This window comes from Gadus chalcogrammus, chromosome 23, assembly GCF_026213295.1.
Source record: "Gadus chalcogrammus isolate NIFS_2021 chromosome 23, NIFS_Gcha_1.0, whole genome shotgun sequence".
In the NCBI taxonomy this organism is placed as follows: Eukaryota; Metazoa; Chordata; class Actinopteri; order Gadiformes; family Gadidae; genus Gadus; species Gadus chalcogrammus.
The window spans coordinates 15,835,294-15,852,792 of record NC_079434.1 but is presented as its reverse complement, the minus strand read 5'-3'; the positions used below and the strand labels follow the sequence as shown (position 1 = coordinate 15,852,792).

The 17,499-nt window shown below is 49.9% G+C and overlaps 1 protein-coding gene across 2 annotated transcripts in view; it reads left to right on the top strand.

Annotated features, from left to right (window-relative positions):
• LOC130377256 (phospholipid phosphatase-related protein type 4-like) overlaps positions 1 to 16,734 on the top strand; it is an 18,625-nt gene extending 1,891 nt beyond the window's left edge. The window contains exons 2-9 of one of the 2 annotated variants that reach the window (XM_056584293.1): positions 6,157 to 6,342; positions 8,450 to 8,579; positions 8,917 to 9,112; positions 10,255 to 10,312; positions 11,106 to 11,279; positions 11,737 to 12,967; positions 13,040 to 13,131; positions 13,189 to 16,734. In XM_056584293.1, coding sequence (XP_056440268.1) covers positions 6,157 to 6,342; positions 8,450 to 8,579; positions 8,917 to 9,112; positions 10,255 to 10,312; positions 11,106 to 11,279; positions 11,737 to 12,967; positions 13,040 to 13,131; positions 13,189 to 13,449 — 2,328 coding nt within the window. In that variant the 3' untranslated portion in view covers positions 13,450 to 16,734. Of the gene's footprint in view, positions 1 to 6,156; positions 6,343 to 8,449; positions 8,580 to 8,916; positions 9,113 to 10,254; positions 10,313 to 11,105; positions 11,280 to 11,736 lie in introns of both variants that reach the window. The other variant, XM_056584292.1, reaches the window with a different exon arrangement.
• The last annotated feature ends 765 nt before the right edge of the window (positions 16,735 to 17,499 follow it).

Below are 17,499 nucleotides of genomic sequence, written 5' to 3'. Positions count from 1 at the left end.
ACGAGTAATACATGAGTTGAGTCTATTTGTTTAGTATCTATTTACCATCCTTCTGGTCTTTAGGTTGGAGAGAGGAGGATCTCTCCTAGAAACTCCTGGAGGCCGGCCAGCGAATCATCTCAAATAAATCAATCCATCTAATCTGGTGTCCATAATCCTCCCATTACAGTATGAAAGCCGGCTTGCTCCCATAATGTATTTCCACACCATAAACCTGATATTCAGGCAGGACCAAACGAATAGCACATTAAATAACATGAGGACTAATAGGTTTACTGAAGCTCCAGGATGCAGTCATTCTGTTGTGTCTTTGTTGGCTTGTTGAAGAGGTGCATAAACGCTAACACGGTGAAACGTTGTCTTCAGAGAGAAGCCAAACACTCAAACCACACCACTGGCCTCTCTAGTGGAGCCCTGATGATACCCAGTAGGATGTGAGAACAGCAACATTACCTTCAGAAGCGCTGACTGCGGGCTTTCATCCGAGTCTTTGGTTACTAAATGCTAAACTTGGCACACTGGCAATTTTGTTGGAATTGCTTGTTATATTCCCTTTAGTCTTCCAGGCCATTATCATATCTTAAGCTACCACTGTAGGGCTAGCGGTAGCTGCTAAGGTTGTACTCCGGGTCCCGTGTCGCCCCGGGTACCGTCCAGGTAGACAGTAGGACCTGTGGTGAAGTCCCCACCACACCTTGCCCCCTGGTGCCCGTCCACAATCCAGGACGTGGCTCACTGCAGTGAGCAGGGGGGTCTCCGCTGAACCCACTGGGCAGGATAGAAGTAGCAACACGTTGATTGAGTTATGTATGGCTTGTTTGGAAAAATTATGCATTTTATTCTGATGACAAGCAACCTAAATACTGCGAGGAAGGAGGGCAAATTATAATTGATTGACCGCTATTGATGATTAACAGTTACACCCATACTCCTCTGCCAACATAGACTGTTCACAGTCGTTATACTGTTCACAGTTTGAACTATGGTGGATGCTAACATATGTGCTTTATATATTGCTATGTTTTTGTAAAACGAAAAAACGAACTATTAAAACTCTAACTTAAACTATCATATAGTCAGAAGAAGGACACCCCAGTGAAACGCAGGTCATTTGACGAAGGTTCCCGCTGGATTGGAGTACGTGTTGTACGTGTTCCAGATGAGTTTGGGTAACGGCAGCGGCTGCTGTAGTCCTGGTCTGGGGACCAAAACGCGTGTGCTTAACACGGGAGCTCGACGGGCCTTGGGCTGCTTTGTTCGCCTCTCAAGTGGAACAAATTGTAGCATTCAGAGGGCTGAGCAAACCCTTATCCAGAACCAGCGCGAACAAGAGATTAGCATCACCACAGGAGGGCCCGCCAGCATCTCAGGGTGCTGCGCAGTGGAGCATCACAGAACAGACCAAACATTTTATGGAGTAGCTCTTTACACCTTCCCTAGGTCACGTACCTCCTGGTGCCTTTCACGTTTCAGAGCGCGACCACCAATCTCCTGAAATATCCATGTGACCTACTGTAGCTTCCGTCTTTCGAGTTCAGATTCACTCCTCAGACACTGTTAGCTAGCAGTGTCTAGAGCACAATATCTATCCACCCATGGCCCCATGCCCATCCACCAGTAGCATCATTTTGTTCAGGGATCCATGGCGTAAACCAGTTCATCTACCGTCCGCTGAGTCGCTGCCGAGGCATTCCGTGCACAGGGTTCCTTCCCATGCATCCCAACTTCCAACCCTGACTGGCGAATGCAAAGGAGCTTAGCATGCATTAGTAAAAAGATCTCTTCCTCCCTCCCTCCCTCCCTCCCTCCCTCCCTCACTCCCTCCCTCCCTCCCCCCCTCCCTCCCTCCAGTGCTCCCCCTCCTCCTCAGCCCCTTTGATCAGAACTCATCTTCAGAGCGGGGAGAAGAAGCAGTGTGTGCCCAGGCAGAAGATGGGAGGGGGGGCTGGGTCTCCGTGGAGGATCATGTATTGAAACGAGACGCAGAAGAAAGAGCCAGAAGAAGCAGCTGCTGTTGGCAGGCTGATAGAGAAGGTGGAAGGAAGGTGGAAGGAGAACTCGGAGTGTATTTAGACCAGTGTCGTCTCAGGCTGCTGCTGAAGAGGGCCACTGTTGTTCATATAGCATCTTGTATATGATGAGACTTAATGAATGTAGACTCCAATGTGTTATGGGAGAAGGAGGATCAATATCTGTATCTACAACCTAATCAGAAGAAACATTCCCTGCTTATTTTTGTTATTAGGTTTTATCAGTAAAGTAAAAGTGCTTCTAAAACGACTTAAAGGTGCTGTAGGCCTAGGTAAGAAATAAGAGCTATCATTTAACACACGCATTTCTGACCAATCAGGGCATTTCTTCCCTCAATGGTTTCATGGGAATCCTTCTTGCCTGTCAATCACAGGTGGACTCAACACTTTTCATTGACGTTCATTTGGGTTTATAAATGTGTCACGTTAAATGGCCACATAATGGGATGCAAAGACAATTCATGCCCTTAAAACAGAAAGGCTTAGAAACCCTTCCAACGCATACGAACCGACGCGTTACCTAAGGACACTTTCCGACGCAGCCTCAGTCCGGATGAATTAGCGTCCAGTGAACACAGTAACCCGTAGCGCATTGACGTGGTCCGTGTGAACGCAGCGCCAACCCCCCAAGAGTACACAGCGAGCGCGGCGGATGGCGCGCTCGTCAGCAAGGCGAAGGAGAGCGAGAGAGCGAACGGAGCGAGCGAGCGAGTGCCCCTCTGGCACCACTGACCTACATTAGTAGCTTAGCTCCGCCAGCGCGGCTAGGTGCTGAGCACCACTGCTACTGCCAGTGGGAAGGAGAGAGAGAAAGAGAGGCTAGCTGAAAGATATACATATAGATAGAGAGAGAGAGAGAGAGAGAGAGAGAGAGAGAGAGAGAGAGAGAGAGAGAGAGAGAGAGAGAGAGAGGCTCTAGCTAAAAGAAAGAGAGAGAGATGCTAGCTGAAAGAGGGAGAGAGAGATGCTAGCTGAAAGAGGGAGAGAGAGAGATAGAGAAAGAGTGAGAGTAGCTGAAGAGAGAGAGATGGGGAGAGAGTGAGGTGCTAGCTCAAAGAGAGAGAGAGGTGCTAGCTGAAAGATGGAGAGAGAGAGGGAGGCTAGCTGAAAGAGAGTGAAAATAGTTAAAGTGGGGGTGGCGATGATATAGAATGATGTATAGATGATCTATGATATAGTTTGGTATTTCAGGGCTCTTTGAAAAGGAAGAAGAGCAGAAACCATAAGGCCGACCACTGAAGGGACGAAGGAGGAGAGGGTTAGTAGTGATGGTGACTTGAAGTGTAAGAGAGGGAGAAGAGGAGTGGAGGTGGGAGGTCAAGGCTCCATAAGACGAGCTGAGAGGTGGATCTTCATCCCTGGCCTGGCTCTGTGTCACGCCCCTCTGACCCATGCTGCGCCCACCAGGCTGGAGGTCCGTGTCACGCCCCTCCACTGACCCACGCCGGCCCAACCAGGCTGGAGGTCTGTGTCACGCCCCTCCACTGACCCACGCTGGGCCCACCAGGCTTGAGGTCTGCGTGTTGATTGGAAGTCTTGGGTTCTGATTGGCTTACTATCACCTGAAAGCTCAATTCAGTGATGACCGCCCCTCCCTCTCTGTAAAGCAGCGGCGGGCTCTGGGACGCTTCTGCTGTGACGGGAGCTGACTCCAGCTCTGTCAGTGTGAGGGGGGCTGACTCTAGGTCTGATACCTGTCTCTGTGAGGGGGGCTGACTCTAGGTCTGATACCTGTCTCTGTGAGGAGGGCTGACTCTAGGTCTGATACCTGTCTGTGAGGGGGGCTGACTCCAGCTCTGTCTTCGTGAGGGGAGCTGACTACCTTTACTGTTTCTGTGGTGTCTTCTAATGCTTCCCATGTTGGGTTTGGCTGTTTGGATGGATGGGTTCTAGTTATGGGTTGAGTGGAGGGTTTATTGTTCAGACCTCCACACATTCCTGTACATGTGGGCAGGTGAGTGTCATCGGTTGAGTGGAGGGTTTAGTATATTATGGCCGATGTGTGCTGGGTGTGTCTGGACATTATACTCTTCATATCCATTTCCAAGTGCTTCACGTTGCCAGTATTACAAGCAGTATAACCAGGGTGCCTTCTTTAGTTCTCTGTATCTGTGTTGCACTGTGTGTGTGCAGCACAGATATAGAATACATTAAATATATAAATATTGAAAGAAAGGGCTGAAGGAAACAAGCAACACATGAAAGAAATCAGCCCAGAAATAGAAGAGGAACGGGAAGGGAGGGAGGGAAGGAGAGAGCTCCACTTACTGGGAGAGAGGATGTTCTGTTTTCAGGAGTGTGTGTGTGTGTGTGTGTGTGTGTGTGTGTGTGTGTGTGTGTGTGTGTGTGTGTGTGTGTGTGTGTGTGTGTGTGTGTGTGTGTGTGTGTGTGTGTGTGTGTGTGTGTGTCTCTGTGTCTCTGTGTGTGTGTGTGTGTGTGCGTGTGTGTGTGTGTGTCTCTGTGTGGTGTGTGTGTGTGTGTGTGTGTGTGTGTGTCTGTGTGTGTGTGTGTGTGTGTGTCTCTGTGTGTGTGTGTGTGTGTGTGTGTCTCTGCGTGTGTGTGTGTGTCTCTGCGTGTGTGTGTGTGTGTGTCTCTGCGTGTGTGTGTGTGTCTGTGTGTGTGTGTGTGTGTGTGTGTGTGTGTGTGTTTCGGCTCACAGCAGGCCTCTGCGCGGGGCTGACATGAAGAGAGCCCCAGTGTTCCGCTCCGCTGGGCGTGGGCTGTTTCATCACAGAGCCCCCAATTAACATGCACTAGCAGCCCTGTTGCCGCGGCTACATCTACAATCAGGGCGTTATTGTGCTACATTATAGAGAGGCTGTGACACGCGGTTTAGGCTTCAGGTAAATCGGGGCACGGCTAAATACCAGTCTCCAAAAAAAAGATAAGATGTCGACACTTCCAGACTTTCCTGATGCGTGTGTACGTGTACGAATGAACGTCTGACCCAACAGACCTTATCTGTCTCCAAAGAGTCTTCCTCTCTGAGACCGTAAAGAGTCTTCCTCTCTGAGACCGTAAAGAGTCTTCCTCTCTGAGACCCCCCCCTGATGTAAAGAGTCTTCCTCTCTGAGACGCCCCCCACTCCCACCGTAAAGAGTCTTCCTCTCTGAGACGCCCCCCGCCCCACCCGTAAAGAGTCTTCCTCTCTGAGACGCCCCCCGCCCCACCCGTAAAGAGTCTTCCTCTCTGAGACGCCCCCTGCCCCACCCGTAAAGAGTCTTCCTCTCTGAGACGCCCCCCCCCCCCAATGTAAAGAGTCTTCCTCTCTGAGACGCCCCCCACCCCCATGTAAAGAGTCTTCCTCTCTGAGACCTCCCCCCCCCCATGTAAAGAGTCTTCCTCTCCGAGCCCCCCCCCCCCTCCCCACGCCGTAAAGAGTCTTCCTCTCCGAGACCCCGTAATAAAGAGTTTTAATACTGGTTTATGTGTTGGACCCAGCGCCGCTCCAGGCGTTATTAGCTCCACTCCGTGCCGGTGATATTCCGCCGGGCCGTGTTTTTACGAGCGCCCGTGTTTACGACCCGCCCTGTGCAGCTTCTCCATGCATCTCCCCTGGTTTGGATGGAGGGATCAGGGCGGGCGCAGGTTCGATGCCGGACTAGTTTGAGGCTCTTATTAGTGGGAGCGCTTCAGATTTATGAGGACAATTATTTCCGCATCATCCCATTAACACGCACACACACACGCAAACATAAACACGCACACACATAAACACACACACACACACACACACACACACACACACACACACACACACACACACACACACACACACATACATAATAACACACACACACACACACACAAACAAACACAAACACACATAAACACGCACGCACACACAAACACACACATGCGCCTGCACGCAATAAACAAATAAATAATTAATATCTCCCAAACCTTCATCTTTTGTCACAAAATCAAATTAGCGTCTCCACTGAACCGTACCGTTATAGGGGACACTGTCGCTTCTATTAATTCAGTTGTTTGCAATCTGTCACCTCCCCGGACCGCTCCAAGATTGGTAGCACTTTGCCTTGAAATAATCTCTCCCCCCCCTCTCTCTCTCTCTCTCTCTCTCTCTCTCCCTTTCTCCCTCTCTCCCCCGCCCCCTCCCCCTCAGCTGCCCATCCTGGTGTCCTCGGTGGTCAGCCTCTACTTCCTGGAGTGGACGGACGTGTTCAAACCGGTCAAGTCCGGCTTCACCTGCCACGACCGCAGCCTGAGTCTCCCGTTCGTGGAGCCCACCCACGAGGTGGTCCCCCTGCTGATGCTGCTCAGCCTGGCCTTCGCCGGCCCCGCCATCACGGTAGGTCTTCAGAGGCCCCCCCCCCTTAACGATTAACGAGGGGACCCAGGAGAGGGAACCTGGTCCCAGAATAGAACCTGGTCCATGGATAGAACCTGGTCCAAGGAGATAGAATCCGGTCCCAGTTGTTAGAACCTGGTCCCAGGAGAGAGAAGCTGGTAATCATAGAGCCCACTTACTTGAGTACAGGTCTGTAGTTACTTACTGGTATAACACAGGTCTGTAGTTACTGGTATATTACAGGTCTATAGTTACTGGTATAGTACAAGTCTATAGTTACTGGTATATCAAAGGTCTGTAGTTACTGGTATAACACAGGTCTGTAGTTACTGGTATAACACAGGTCCGTAATTACTGGTATGTTACAGGTCTGTAGTTACTGGTATAACACAGGTCTTTAGTTACTGGTATATTACAGGTCTGTAGTTTCTGGTATATTACAGGTCCGCAGTTACGGTTATAACCCAGGTATGTAGTTACTGGTATAACACAGGGCTGTAGTTACTGACTGGTATAACACATGGCTGTAGTTAATGGTGTATTACAGGTCTGTAGTTACTGGTATAATAACGGTCTGTAGTTACTTACTGGTATAATACAGGTCTGTAGTTACTGGTACAACACAGGTCTGTAGTTACTTACTGGTATATTACCGGTCGGTAGTTAGTTACTGGTATGGTAAATGAATGATTCATATTTCAAAAGTAGCGGGGCAGGGTAGCAATGATCTATACAATCGTAATTGCCTCCATGTATATTCGGTTCTGATGAATATTTTCAACTGTATCAAAATGTAGGTCAATAAGAAAAGTATTTGGCAAACAGTTCGTTCACTGGCTGCTATCACAAGCGGTGAATCTGCGTTGTTATTGTCTTCATCAGATTCCCTGCTGGATTGCAGATAAGACACTTAATCTTTGTAGGTGAAGTTAACTGACGATATGAGAGCGAGAACAGGCTACGAGTAGAGCGCAAACAAGCAGGCACGCACGAACGCACAGACACACACGTGTGAGGATGAAATTAATCCCGCGACGGTGATGAAGAGCAAGGAGGAGGTGTAAGGAGAAGGGCATCATCATATTACTGAGTATGGTAATGGAGGTGTTTTAATTCAGCTCAAGCTCCACTCGAGTTTGTCTTAAAGGCGCAGCTTTACATTTACTAGAAGCTGCTATCACATTGCTTTGTGCTCCCACATTGCGCATAGCATGGAACCTGTACCCGGGGTCCGCTCCCGGTCTGCCCCCGCCTGCTAATCATATAGAATCAGTCGACAGTTTCACCCACAAATAGCCCGTCTTCTTCCTCATCACACCAAGGTCAGGTTGCTGCACGGCTGCACTGTGCCTCCAAACATCTTGAGACACGCCTCTCCTGTCCTCCCAGAGATCAGCGTCCACCCCCCCAACCCCCCAACGATGTTTGACCTTAACCCTCCCTTATTAGTAAAACTAAATTAATGCACTTGGGCGACATCTGAGCGCTGTTCCTTAGTCAAGTAAATTGGTGTACTGCCAATTACTGTTAATCATCTGAGGCTTCTTCGCATGGCGGTTTCACGCTGGTCAAACATCTCCAAAGGAGCCGGCTGGCTCTCCCCACTCTCCCCTCCCTCTCCATCCTCCTCAGTTAATCTGTGAGCTGACCTGTCGGGACGTATGGAGGAGGCAACTCTGACGCATCCATGCATCAGAGCTGCACATTTCTCTGAGTAGCGAGAGGAGAGAGGCTGGAAGGGCAGAGGGACAGACTGAGACCCAAAGGAACAGCCTTCCCTACATCTGACCTCAGCTTCAGCTTCACTCAAACTTACTGCAGCTTTGAGGGACCTTAACCCTTAATATAGACTGTCTTCCTCAAGGAAGAAAGAGGCGTCTGTTGCCAGTGACAAATGGCCTGCACTTCCTGATTGAACGTACATTTTCCGAGCCATCCTGTCGCAAGCCGATACACAGCCTCCCCCCTCTACTCCAGACCTTGGAGCACGTAGTAACGGGTCTGAGTTTAGGGGTCTGGTTTTTAACAGGTTTGGGTGTTTCCTGCTGATAGGACATGCTAGGAGAGGGCTTCCTGTCCTGCTCTCTGAGTGTGTGTCCTGTGACAGATCATGCTAGGAGAGGGCTTCCTCTTCTGCTGCTTCTCTCGGAAGAAGAGCGGCGCCGGGGGCGAGGCCAACATCAACGCCGCCGGATGCAACTTCAACTCCTTCATCCGCCGGGTGGTCCGCTTCGTGGGTAGGTCGGGACACAAGGGTGGTCCGCTTCGTGGGTAGGTCAGGACGCAAGGGTTGTCCGCTTCTTTTTGTGAGGGGGGGTTGTGTTTTAGAAAACACTACAAAATGGTGATACCCAAAGTAGTGCGCTATATAGGGCTCATATCCTCTCCTCAGGGGTCATGGGGTCATGACCTCCTGCTCCTCTCCCCAGGGGTCATGAACTCCTGACCCCCCTGTTCCTCTCCCCAGGGGTCATGACCTCCTGAAACCCCTGCTCCTCTCCCAGGGGGTCATGACCTCCAGCTCCTCTCCCCAGGGGTCATGACCTCCTGACCCCCCCCCGCTCCTCTCCCCAGGTGTCTTGGCGTTCGGCCTGTGCGCCACGGCGCTGATCACCGACGTGCTGCAGCTGATGACGGGCTACCCGGCGCCCTACTTCCTGACGGTGTGTAAGCCCAACTACACGGCGCTCAGCGTGTCCTGCGAGCAGAACCCCTTCGTCATGGCCGACATCTGCTCCGGCACCAACATGGCCGCCATCCTGCAGGGCAGGTGAGACAGGGTGGAGGGTAAAGTCATGCATTCATTAACGAGGCCTGAATCAGTGAACGCTGTGAATAATATCATGCGAATCGGCAGTCCAACAGAAGTGCATATAATGATATAAAAGTAATAATGTAATAATAAATATTATGGGCTTATTTTATGATTTCCGATGGGTCTGGACAGTAATGTAGAGTACACATGGTCTTTAAATGCCAACCTATGCATTTCAGCGTGTGTGTGTGTGTGTGTGTGTGTGTGTGTGTGTGTGTGTGTGTGTGTGTGTGTGTGTGTGTGTGTGTGTGTGTGTGTGTGTGTGTGTGTGTGTGTGTGTGTGTGTGTGTGTGTGTGTGTGTGTGTGTGTGAGAGAGAGAGATTTAACAAGTGAGTGAAATGAATGAAAAGTATGTGCATAAAGGTCAACATTATAATATACTGTATATAAGTATATTGAAGCCATGAGCCCAGAGAGGCGGTGGTTGTCCGTGGATCCAGTCCCCTAGGGGGCGCTGTAAACCCCCTAGCTGCAGCAGTCATGTGCCACCTCACCACAGCAGCGCTGCAGTGAGGTCCTCATCTGTTATCAAAGTTGCATGACTCCAGATGTACAATCCTAAGAGCTTTCCCAAAACATTGAGTGTGTAGCTGTCACACACCAGGCTAAGCACATGTTGTCATGTAGACACACACACACACACACACACACACACACACACACACACACACACACACACACACACACACACACACACACACACACACACACACACACACACACACACACACACACACACACACACACACACATACACACACATATATCAAATGCACAAAAATACGCCCACACAATCATGCATATATAACCATACTCACATGCGCAGTGCGCCCCCGTGAATGGAGGTAGCATGCGTCTTAAGTAGGTCATTTGGAGAGAGCTCTATGAAAACTGGATTCAAGGCTCACTTCCACTGTGCCTCACGTTAAGTAATCCATCTTTGAAGTGATGAGGATGGGGCCTCCGTTAGGACACCCTCTGTCCGCCCAATCATCTGGGATCAAGTGACAGTAGTAGAACACAGAACACCCGACCATCAATGATGCAACACGCTGAACGCAGACTCATTCTGTTCTGGGTCCCTCTCGTCCTCCAGAAAGTCCTTCCCGTCCCAACACGCCACTCTGGCCTCCTTCGCCGCGGTCTACGTCTCGGTGAGTACTGGTTCTGACCCCGGACCCCCCCAGTGCTCCCAGTAGACTCGCGATTGACACAGCAATGATGGGGGATGTAGGAAATAAGCTATTGCTTCTGTTTGATGATTAGTTCATTTCGAATGCTTTTGAACTTCACAGACAATTTGGACCTTTTCATTAACATGGATCTCTGAGGACCGCTTTGGTGAGGCTTACCCTAAGCCACATATAAGCATCTTGATTTTAATATGATTTGTGACCGTGATACTGTTCAGTCACACTTGTGCTTTCAATGCCGCTTGTTGGATCTGTTCCGATCAGAGAGACCTTTCCACACTCTTCTAATTTCATAAGTGTACCAGTTTTTATATGATATGAACGAAGATCAAATCAAATATCCAACCAGATTTCCCATCTAGTTTTGCATCTGGACCAATTTTAATAATTAATTAGTAAAATTGTAAACCAACAGTTACTACAAGTGTAGTTACATTCAAACTAGTAGCCCTACAGATTTGGGAATTGTAAACACAAAAACAAAAAATATTTCTGATATGAATGTTGACATTCTGTTGGCAAAACCTTTCAATATCACAGTAATACCAAAAAAAAAGTTGTTTTTTATTAATCACGATAAAAAAAGATGGCGTGAACGCGTTATTACCGCGCTACTTTTGACAGCCCTAATATGAACACAAATCCTGTCCGTCCTCATGTCTTTAAAAGCTCAATGCTGTCATTCCCTTACATGTTAGCAGCTCAATGCTATCTGTCCTCATATCTTTAACAGCTCTATGCTCTCTGCCCTCAGATGTACTTCAACAGCACGCTGACCGACTCGTCCAAGCTGCTCAAGCCTCTGCTGGTCTTCTCCTTCATCATGTGTGGCATCATCTGCGGCCTGACCCGGATCATCCAGTACAAGAACCACGCCATCGACGTCTACCTGGGCTTCCTGCTGGGCGGAGCCATCGCCGTGTACCTGGTGGGGCCTGGAGCTGCTACACCTCCTACCTTCTACTACTTCTCGCTACACCTCCTAGAGCCGCTACACCTTCTACCTTCTACTACATCTCACTACACCTCCTAGAGCCGCTACACCTCCTACCTTCTACTACATCTCACTACACCTCCTAGAGCCGCTACACCTTCTACCCTCTGCTACATCTCGCTACACCTCCTAGAGCCGTCCTTCATTTTGCTCCTCTCCCACTCTTTACTCATGTCCTACTCTATACTCTTTACTCACGTCCTACTCTTTACCCTTTACTCACGTCCTACTCTATACTCTTTACTCACGTCCTACTCTATACTCACGTCCCTTTCTTTACTCACGTCCTGCACTATACTCACCTCGTACTCTATACTCACTCATTATGGGAACACGAGGTTTAGTAATGTCTGATAATCAAACGTATGTCGGATGCTCCTCTCGTCTCCAGGGCCTGTTTGCGGTGGGGAACTTCCAGCCGAGCGAGGAGGCGGGCGGCCCCCGTCCGGGCCCCCCCGTGCAGCTGGCCCCGCGGCCCCCCTGCTCCCTGCCCCACATCAGCCAGGAGGCGGTGCTGCACCACCTCCAGATGAAGGCCAGCCTGGCAGCGGAGGCGGGCCTCCCCACGTCCCACTCCGAGGGCCTGCTCCACCGCAGCCTCCAGCAGCAGCAGAGGCTGGCCGAGGCCGGGCGGGGGGCCGAGGGCGACCTCGTGTCCTCCTGCGGGCCCCTGGACCGCGGCGCCTACATGACCTTCAGCCAGACGCTGCCGCGCGTCCACACGCCCCAGGCCATCGCCGCCTACGAGGAGGCGGCCCGGCGCCACGCCGCCACGCTGCACCACGCCTCCCTGGACTCCAGCCGCTCCAAGCAGCTGCTGTCCCAGTGGAAGAGCCGCAAGGTCACCCTGCAGGTCCCCGGGGACCCTTGCTCCCCGGGGGGCGGGGGCGCCCCGCCGCCCCACCACCACGGCAGCATGGAGCTGCCCTCGGGGGCCGCGCTGGGGGGGCCGAACGGGGGCTTCGACGGCGGCAGCTCCCTGCACCAGTACATGGCCAAGCTGGCCCCCGGCGCCAGCACCACACTGCCCGGCAACTGCAGCGGCATCACCGGGGGCGCCCGCGTGGCCATGCAGGCCCGGCCCGGCTCCTCGCAGCTGGTGCACATCCCCGAGGAGGCCCTGGAGAACTACCACCACTCGTCCCCGCGGAGCGGCGAGGACCCGGCGGCGGCGCACAGCGCGGCGCACGCCAACTGGCAGATGGCGGCCGAGGCCTGCAGGACGAGCGCCAACGGGCCCGGGGGCCCGCCCCCGCGGATCATGCAGGTCATCGCCATGTCCAAGCAGCAGGGCCTGCTGCAGACCCACTCCAAGAGCCTGGACGAGGGCAGCGTCACGGGGGGTGGCTGCCAGGCGGCCGCCCGCTACAGGGCCCTGCTGGATCAGGACGCCGTCAGCATGACCGGGGTTAGCATGAGCGGGGTTAGCATGAGCGGGGTTAGCATGAGCGGGGTTAGCATGAGCGGGCACGGCTCGCTGGGCAGCACCCCGGGGAGCGTCTCCGGGAGCACGGGCGCCATCGTCAGGGTGGAGGCCCACCCGGAGAGCGGCCGGCCGGTGATCCAGCCCCCCTCCACCGACGGCTCCTGGAAGTGGCGGTCCCTTGACCACGGCACCGGGGGTCCCTGCCCCCCCGGAGGGCCCGGTCCTGGGGGTCCCGGTCTCGGGGGTCCGGGGGGTCCCGGGGGTGTAGAGAGCCTGAGGCAGTCCTTTGAGCTCAACGACCTCAACAGAGACTCGGAGGGCTCCGAGCCGCCACGGGACGGCTCCATGGACAGGAGGCGGGCCGACCACGGCGTCGCCATGAGCCCGCCCCCCCCCCTGGTGACGGTGCACACCCAGAGCGCCGGCAGCCAGGTGGAGCATCGGCCCAACCCACACTGCCTCTCCACCATCCGGGTCACGCCCGGCGACGGAGGTGGAGGTGGAGGAGGCGGTGGGGAGTCGACCTCCGACATCCCCTCGGTCTGCTCCAGCCGGGACTCCACCCTGCGCAGGAAAGCGAACAACATCATCCTGATCCCGGAGAGGGCGAACAGCCCGGATAACGCCCGGAACGTCTTCTACAAAGGAACGTCGATGACCCCCACCTTCAAGGAGTGAAGAGGAGGAGCTCCCTTCCTCTAAGGAGATGGAAACATTGTGGGGGGAGGAAACGTGATCAGCTGAGGGGCGGAGATAGGAGCTTCTAGCGGGTGTCTGAGCCAACACAGTGCTACCTAGATTACTTTAGTGCCAAAAGAAAATCTCTTACTTCAGCATGAGAATCTGGACGTAGTTGAAACCAATGCAAAAATCCTTTGGCGCGTTGGGAAAATAATCACTGTGTACCTTTCTGTTGTGGGTACCTCGTGCAGAAGGTTTAGCAATGGTAGGGAGGACAGGGAAACATTTGTAGAATACTTTTTTGTACATATTTTATCGCAAAAATGGTCATGATCTGATTAGCACTTAAAAGTTAAACTGTAGCAAACTATTGCAAATAGATCACACTGTAGCTGTCAAAACAGAGCTTTTTTACCCGGCAAATACTGTACATTTTAAACAATTATAACTGATCATATATAATATATTGTACAATTTGAATACATAAAATATTTTACAAAGAGTACAGAATGAATATATAGTGAAATGTTTTGTACTTTCTTGTATTTAAAGATGCCACCTATTCCAGAGCAAAGCCCTGTTCAAACCATAAGTGTGCTTAGCGTTCCCTGTAGCACTAAGGTCATGTGACCTGCACTAAAAAACACCTTTACCTGCATCCTTTGACCTCAGCGTGTCCCGACCCCCACACTAGTGGTGCACATTGTTCCCCGTCTTAGCAGCACAAAGCACACAAAACCACTACACATATATACATATATGTATATACTTATATGCATATGTGTAAAGTTATACGCTACACAGCCATGAGACACAGGAACACTTGGAAGTAAATGAATGCAATCTGAAATAGACTGGTGCCAAATACCAACTAGTATTCTATCTTGTAATTATCATTTTCTTTACTGCTATTTTAAACAGATGCATTATTCAGCCTCTATTTGGCGCCCGGCCCAAAACAGGATCAGCATATAGTCAAAGTGGAGCGATGCACAGTCAGAGGCCAATGTAGCGGGCTGGAGCTCTTCTACTGCGTAAAGGACTCGAGTCCGTTCTTCATTCGCTTGGTTCGACACTAGTTCTCCGTGAGTCCTGACACGACATTGAGCATCTGTCATTAGTCTCCAGACGTTCTGTAGAACCTTTTCCAAAAAGCACCAAGTTCAGAAAATGTCCTTAAACGGTATTAACATCAGCAGGCAATATGACTCATTTGAGTGGAAGCATTAGTTCCATTATCGCATGTTGCTGAAAGCTCACTGATCTTCAAAGAGCTCTCCTCTTTGACTGAGTCCCCCAACCTCCCGGACCCCCAGTCCCCTTGAGACCGCTGGTGAATTACCACGCTGGAGACAGAAGATGAACTCTTTGCTCTGACTCACATGTGGGTGACGCTCTGTGACCTTTAGGGATTTAAACCTGCACTATCTCACTTTTCTACCGCAACAATTTACTCCATTAAAAAAACCGGACCTTGAAAGTTCCTCAACAATAGAACTAGAGATCAACCAGGGAATCCATCCAGGGAATTCTTCTCAAACGGTTAGTCCCGGTCCCCCTAGGTCCACTAGTCCTCTGGTCTCTTAGTCCAGTACTCCCCTGGTCAACTGGTATTTACTTTTATTGACTTACTTTATTTGGGATTCTACATGATGTACAGACCTAAATGTTATAAAACCCTGTTGTACACTATGAGACCCCGGACAGGGTTATTCTGCTTATACCTCATTTACCAAAAAGTATTAGATATGTTACTTTTGTCTATAATGTTATGGTTTTTTATGACATAATCAGCTACAATTTAAATATTCTTGTTCGGTGCTTTGAGCATTTTGTTTTGGGGGTGAATAGTTGTACTGAGTGATGTAAAAGGGGCATTGATCTGAGCTGTTAAAGGCTGAGGTTCGGTCATGAAACTAATGCAAACCCCTGGGGGCATTGGATTCTCTAGAAACAGGGGTACAGAACCAGGGGCCTGTTTTCCGCCCGTAGCTACGGCTCAAACCACCAGAGACTGGGTGGACATAGTGCAGGTTTATCTGACCTTCATGAAACCCATTCCAACATGACCAGACATAGCTCCATATCAGAAGTGCTCACGGGAACGCAGCCTTAGTTGATTAGTTGTTCTATTCTAGAACATAAAATAAAAGCTTAAAATAAGCTTAGAAAACGACTTCCATTGATTCTCACTGTGCCAACCTTTGAATACTCGAGTCTATTGCCAAAGCAAGCGATCCTCACAGAATACAGCAGCTGAACCTGCAGATGTATTTTTCTGTATTTGATATAGCAAGCCTGCATTACATTGTCATTGACTGAGTCGCCCCCACACACTTTGTGACTTTGCATGGCCACATTTATATATTGTGTATCACTGGAATATTGTAAACATGAAGTGAAGTTTCTTTTCACTTTATAGTTAAAAAATAGACAATATTTTTTCTTCTTTTTGTTACCCGGTTACTCCTTGTTCATTTTGTTGGTCAAATGAAGTGATAGAGGTGCTCTTGGTTTAAATGGACAATATCCACGGTTTACACGATGTGACCAGGAAAAGGCTGCATGAATCACACAGTCACAAAGGATTTATGTTTTAGATTAAAAGAAAGGTATGCAGTCATAGATTGTTTTAATACTTAACCTTTCGAGCAAATCGCATGTTGTTAGGAAGAAGGTAAATACATGGTACCTTAAGGCCAAAGCCTTTACTGTCAGACTTGCAACTGTTGCTTCTTCAACTAGTTAACTAAACCAGTGGACTAATAGCACTGGTAGTAAATCGGTCATTAGACATGCATCACTGAAGTACAACATCTCTCCTAACATAGGCCTGTCCTAACGTAGGCTTACGTACAAATTCAAAGACACCATGGACTGCAGAGATAGTCCAAATCCAAGATTTGTGGATTTGTTCCGTTTTCTATCCACAGATATAACAACAGTCGTTAGTAATTCCATGTTTCGTTATGACATTCCCAGGACTATTCTTGGTCATGCCCGTTACAATCTTAACGCCAGAATCCAGACCTGTTGATTCCCAGCCTTAACCGTCCTTAAAGCCCTTCTGATGACATAAGGATCAAATCCAGCTGACAAGCACATCAGTTTTGAGGCTAACAAAATATAATATGATGAATATGTAGAAGACGCTGTTTTTAATTATGTGTGTTCCATCTCAAACTGTCCCGAAAAGCCTGTGAAATCCAAAAGTGTATGATGTGACAGGAGTAGAATCTAGTCTTACTGGTTAGCACTGTGAGTGGGTCCTCTCTGCATGTGTAGCCTCTTGTGTTGTTCCTGGTGAATACAATGATTTATCTTACTGTGATGAGCTGTGGAAAATTCTATGCAGCAGATTAAAAAAACACTGTATACTTTCAACTCATTTACTGTCAAGTCTCTCGTTTTGGTTTTAAACGGGGAACCCTTGCTTATTCTCGTGACTACGTTTACGATAAAGTACTGATGGCATCACAGGTCAACACCACCACTTGTTATCAGGGTCGATGACCACGTTGTCTCAATGATTGGAATAAATGTTTGCCATTTAATGCAACCGTCGTGTTTCATCTTGTCATATCTTTAAGGTGTGTATGAAAACTGGTGTAGTTGAAGTAAGAATCGAAAACAGATAAGTTCCCTGAATCGGTAGCTTGTCAGATTGTGTAAATGAGGGCCATCAGTGCCACTGAGCTGCAGAGCGGTGGACTGGTCCCAGGAACCTTAGGTTTTGAGTAGGCCATCACATCCGGTCGAGACCTTCTCATCTTCCTCAACTGACCAGAATCGGAAGGATTGGAAGAGTTTACCAAAGCCAATGAAATGGTTCTGCTGCTCACAGACATACCAACGAGGGAACTGGACCCATGTGTGTGCGTGTGCGTGTGTGTGTGTGTGTGTGCGCGTGTGTGTGCGTGCGTGTGTGATGTGTTATTTAGAGATGAAAGTACGATGCAATATTAATTTCACACTTACCCCCACACCCCCCCTCCATCGTCTTAATCCTCCATTCATGAATTCATCTCTTATTATCCTCCAGTCTGC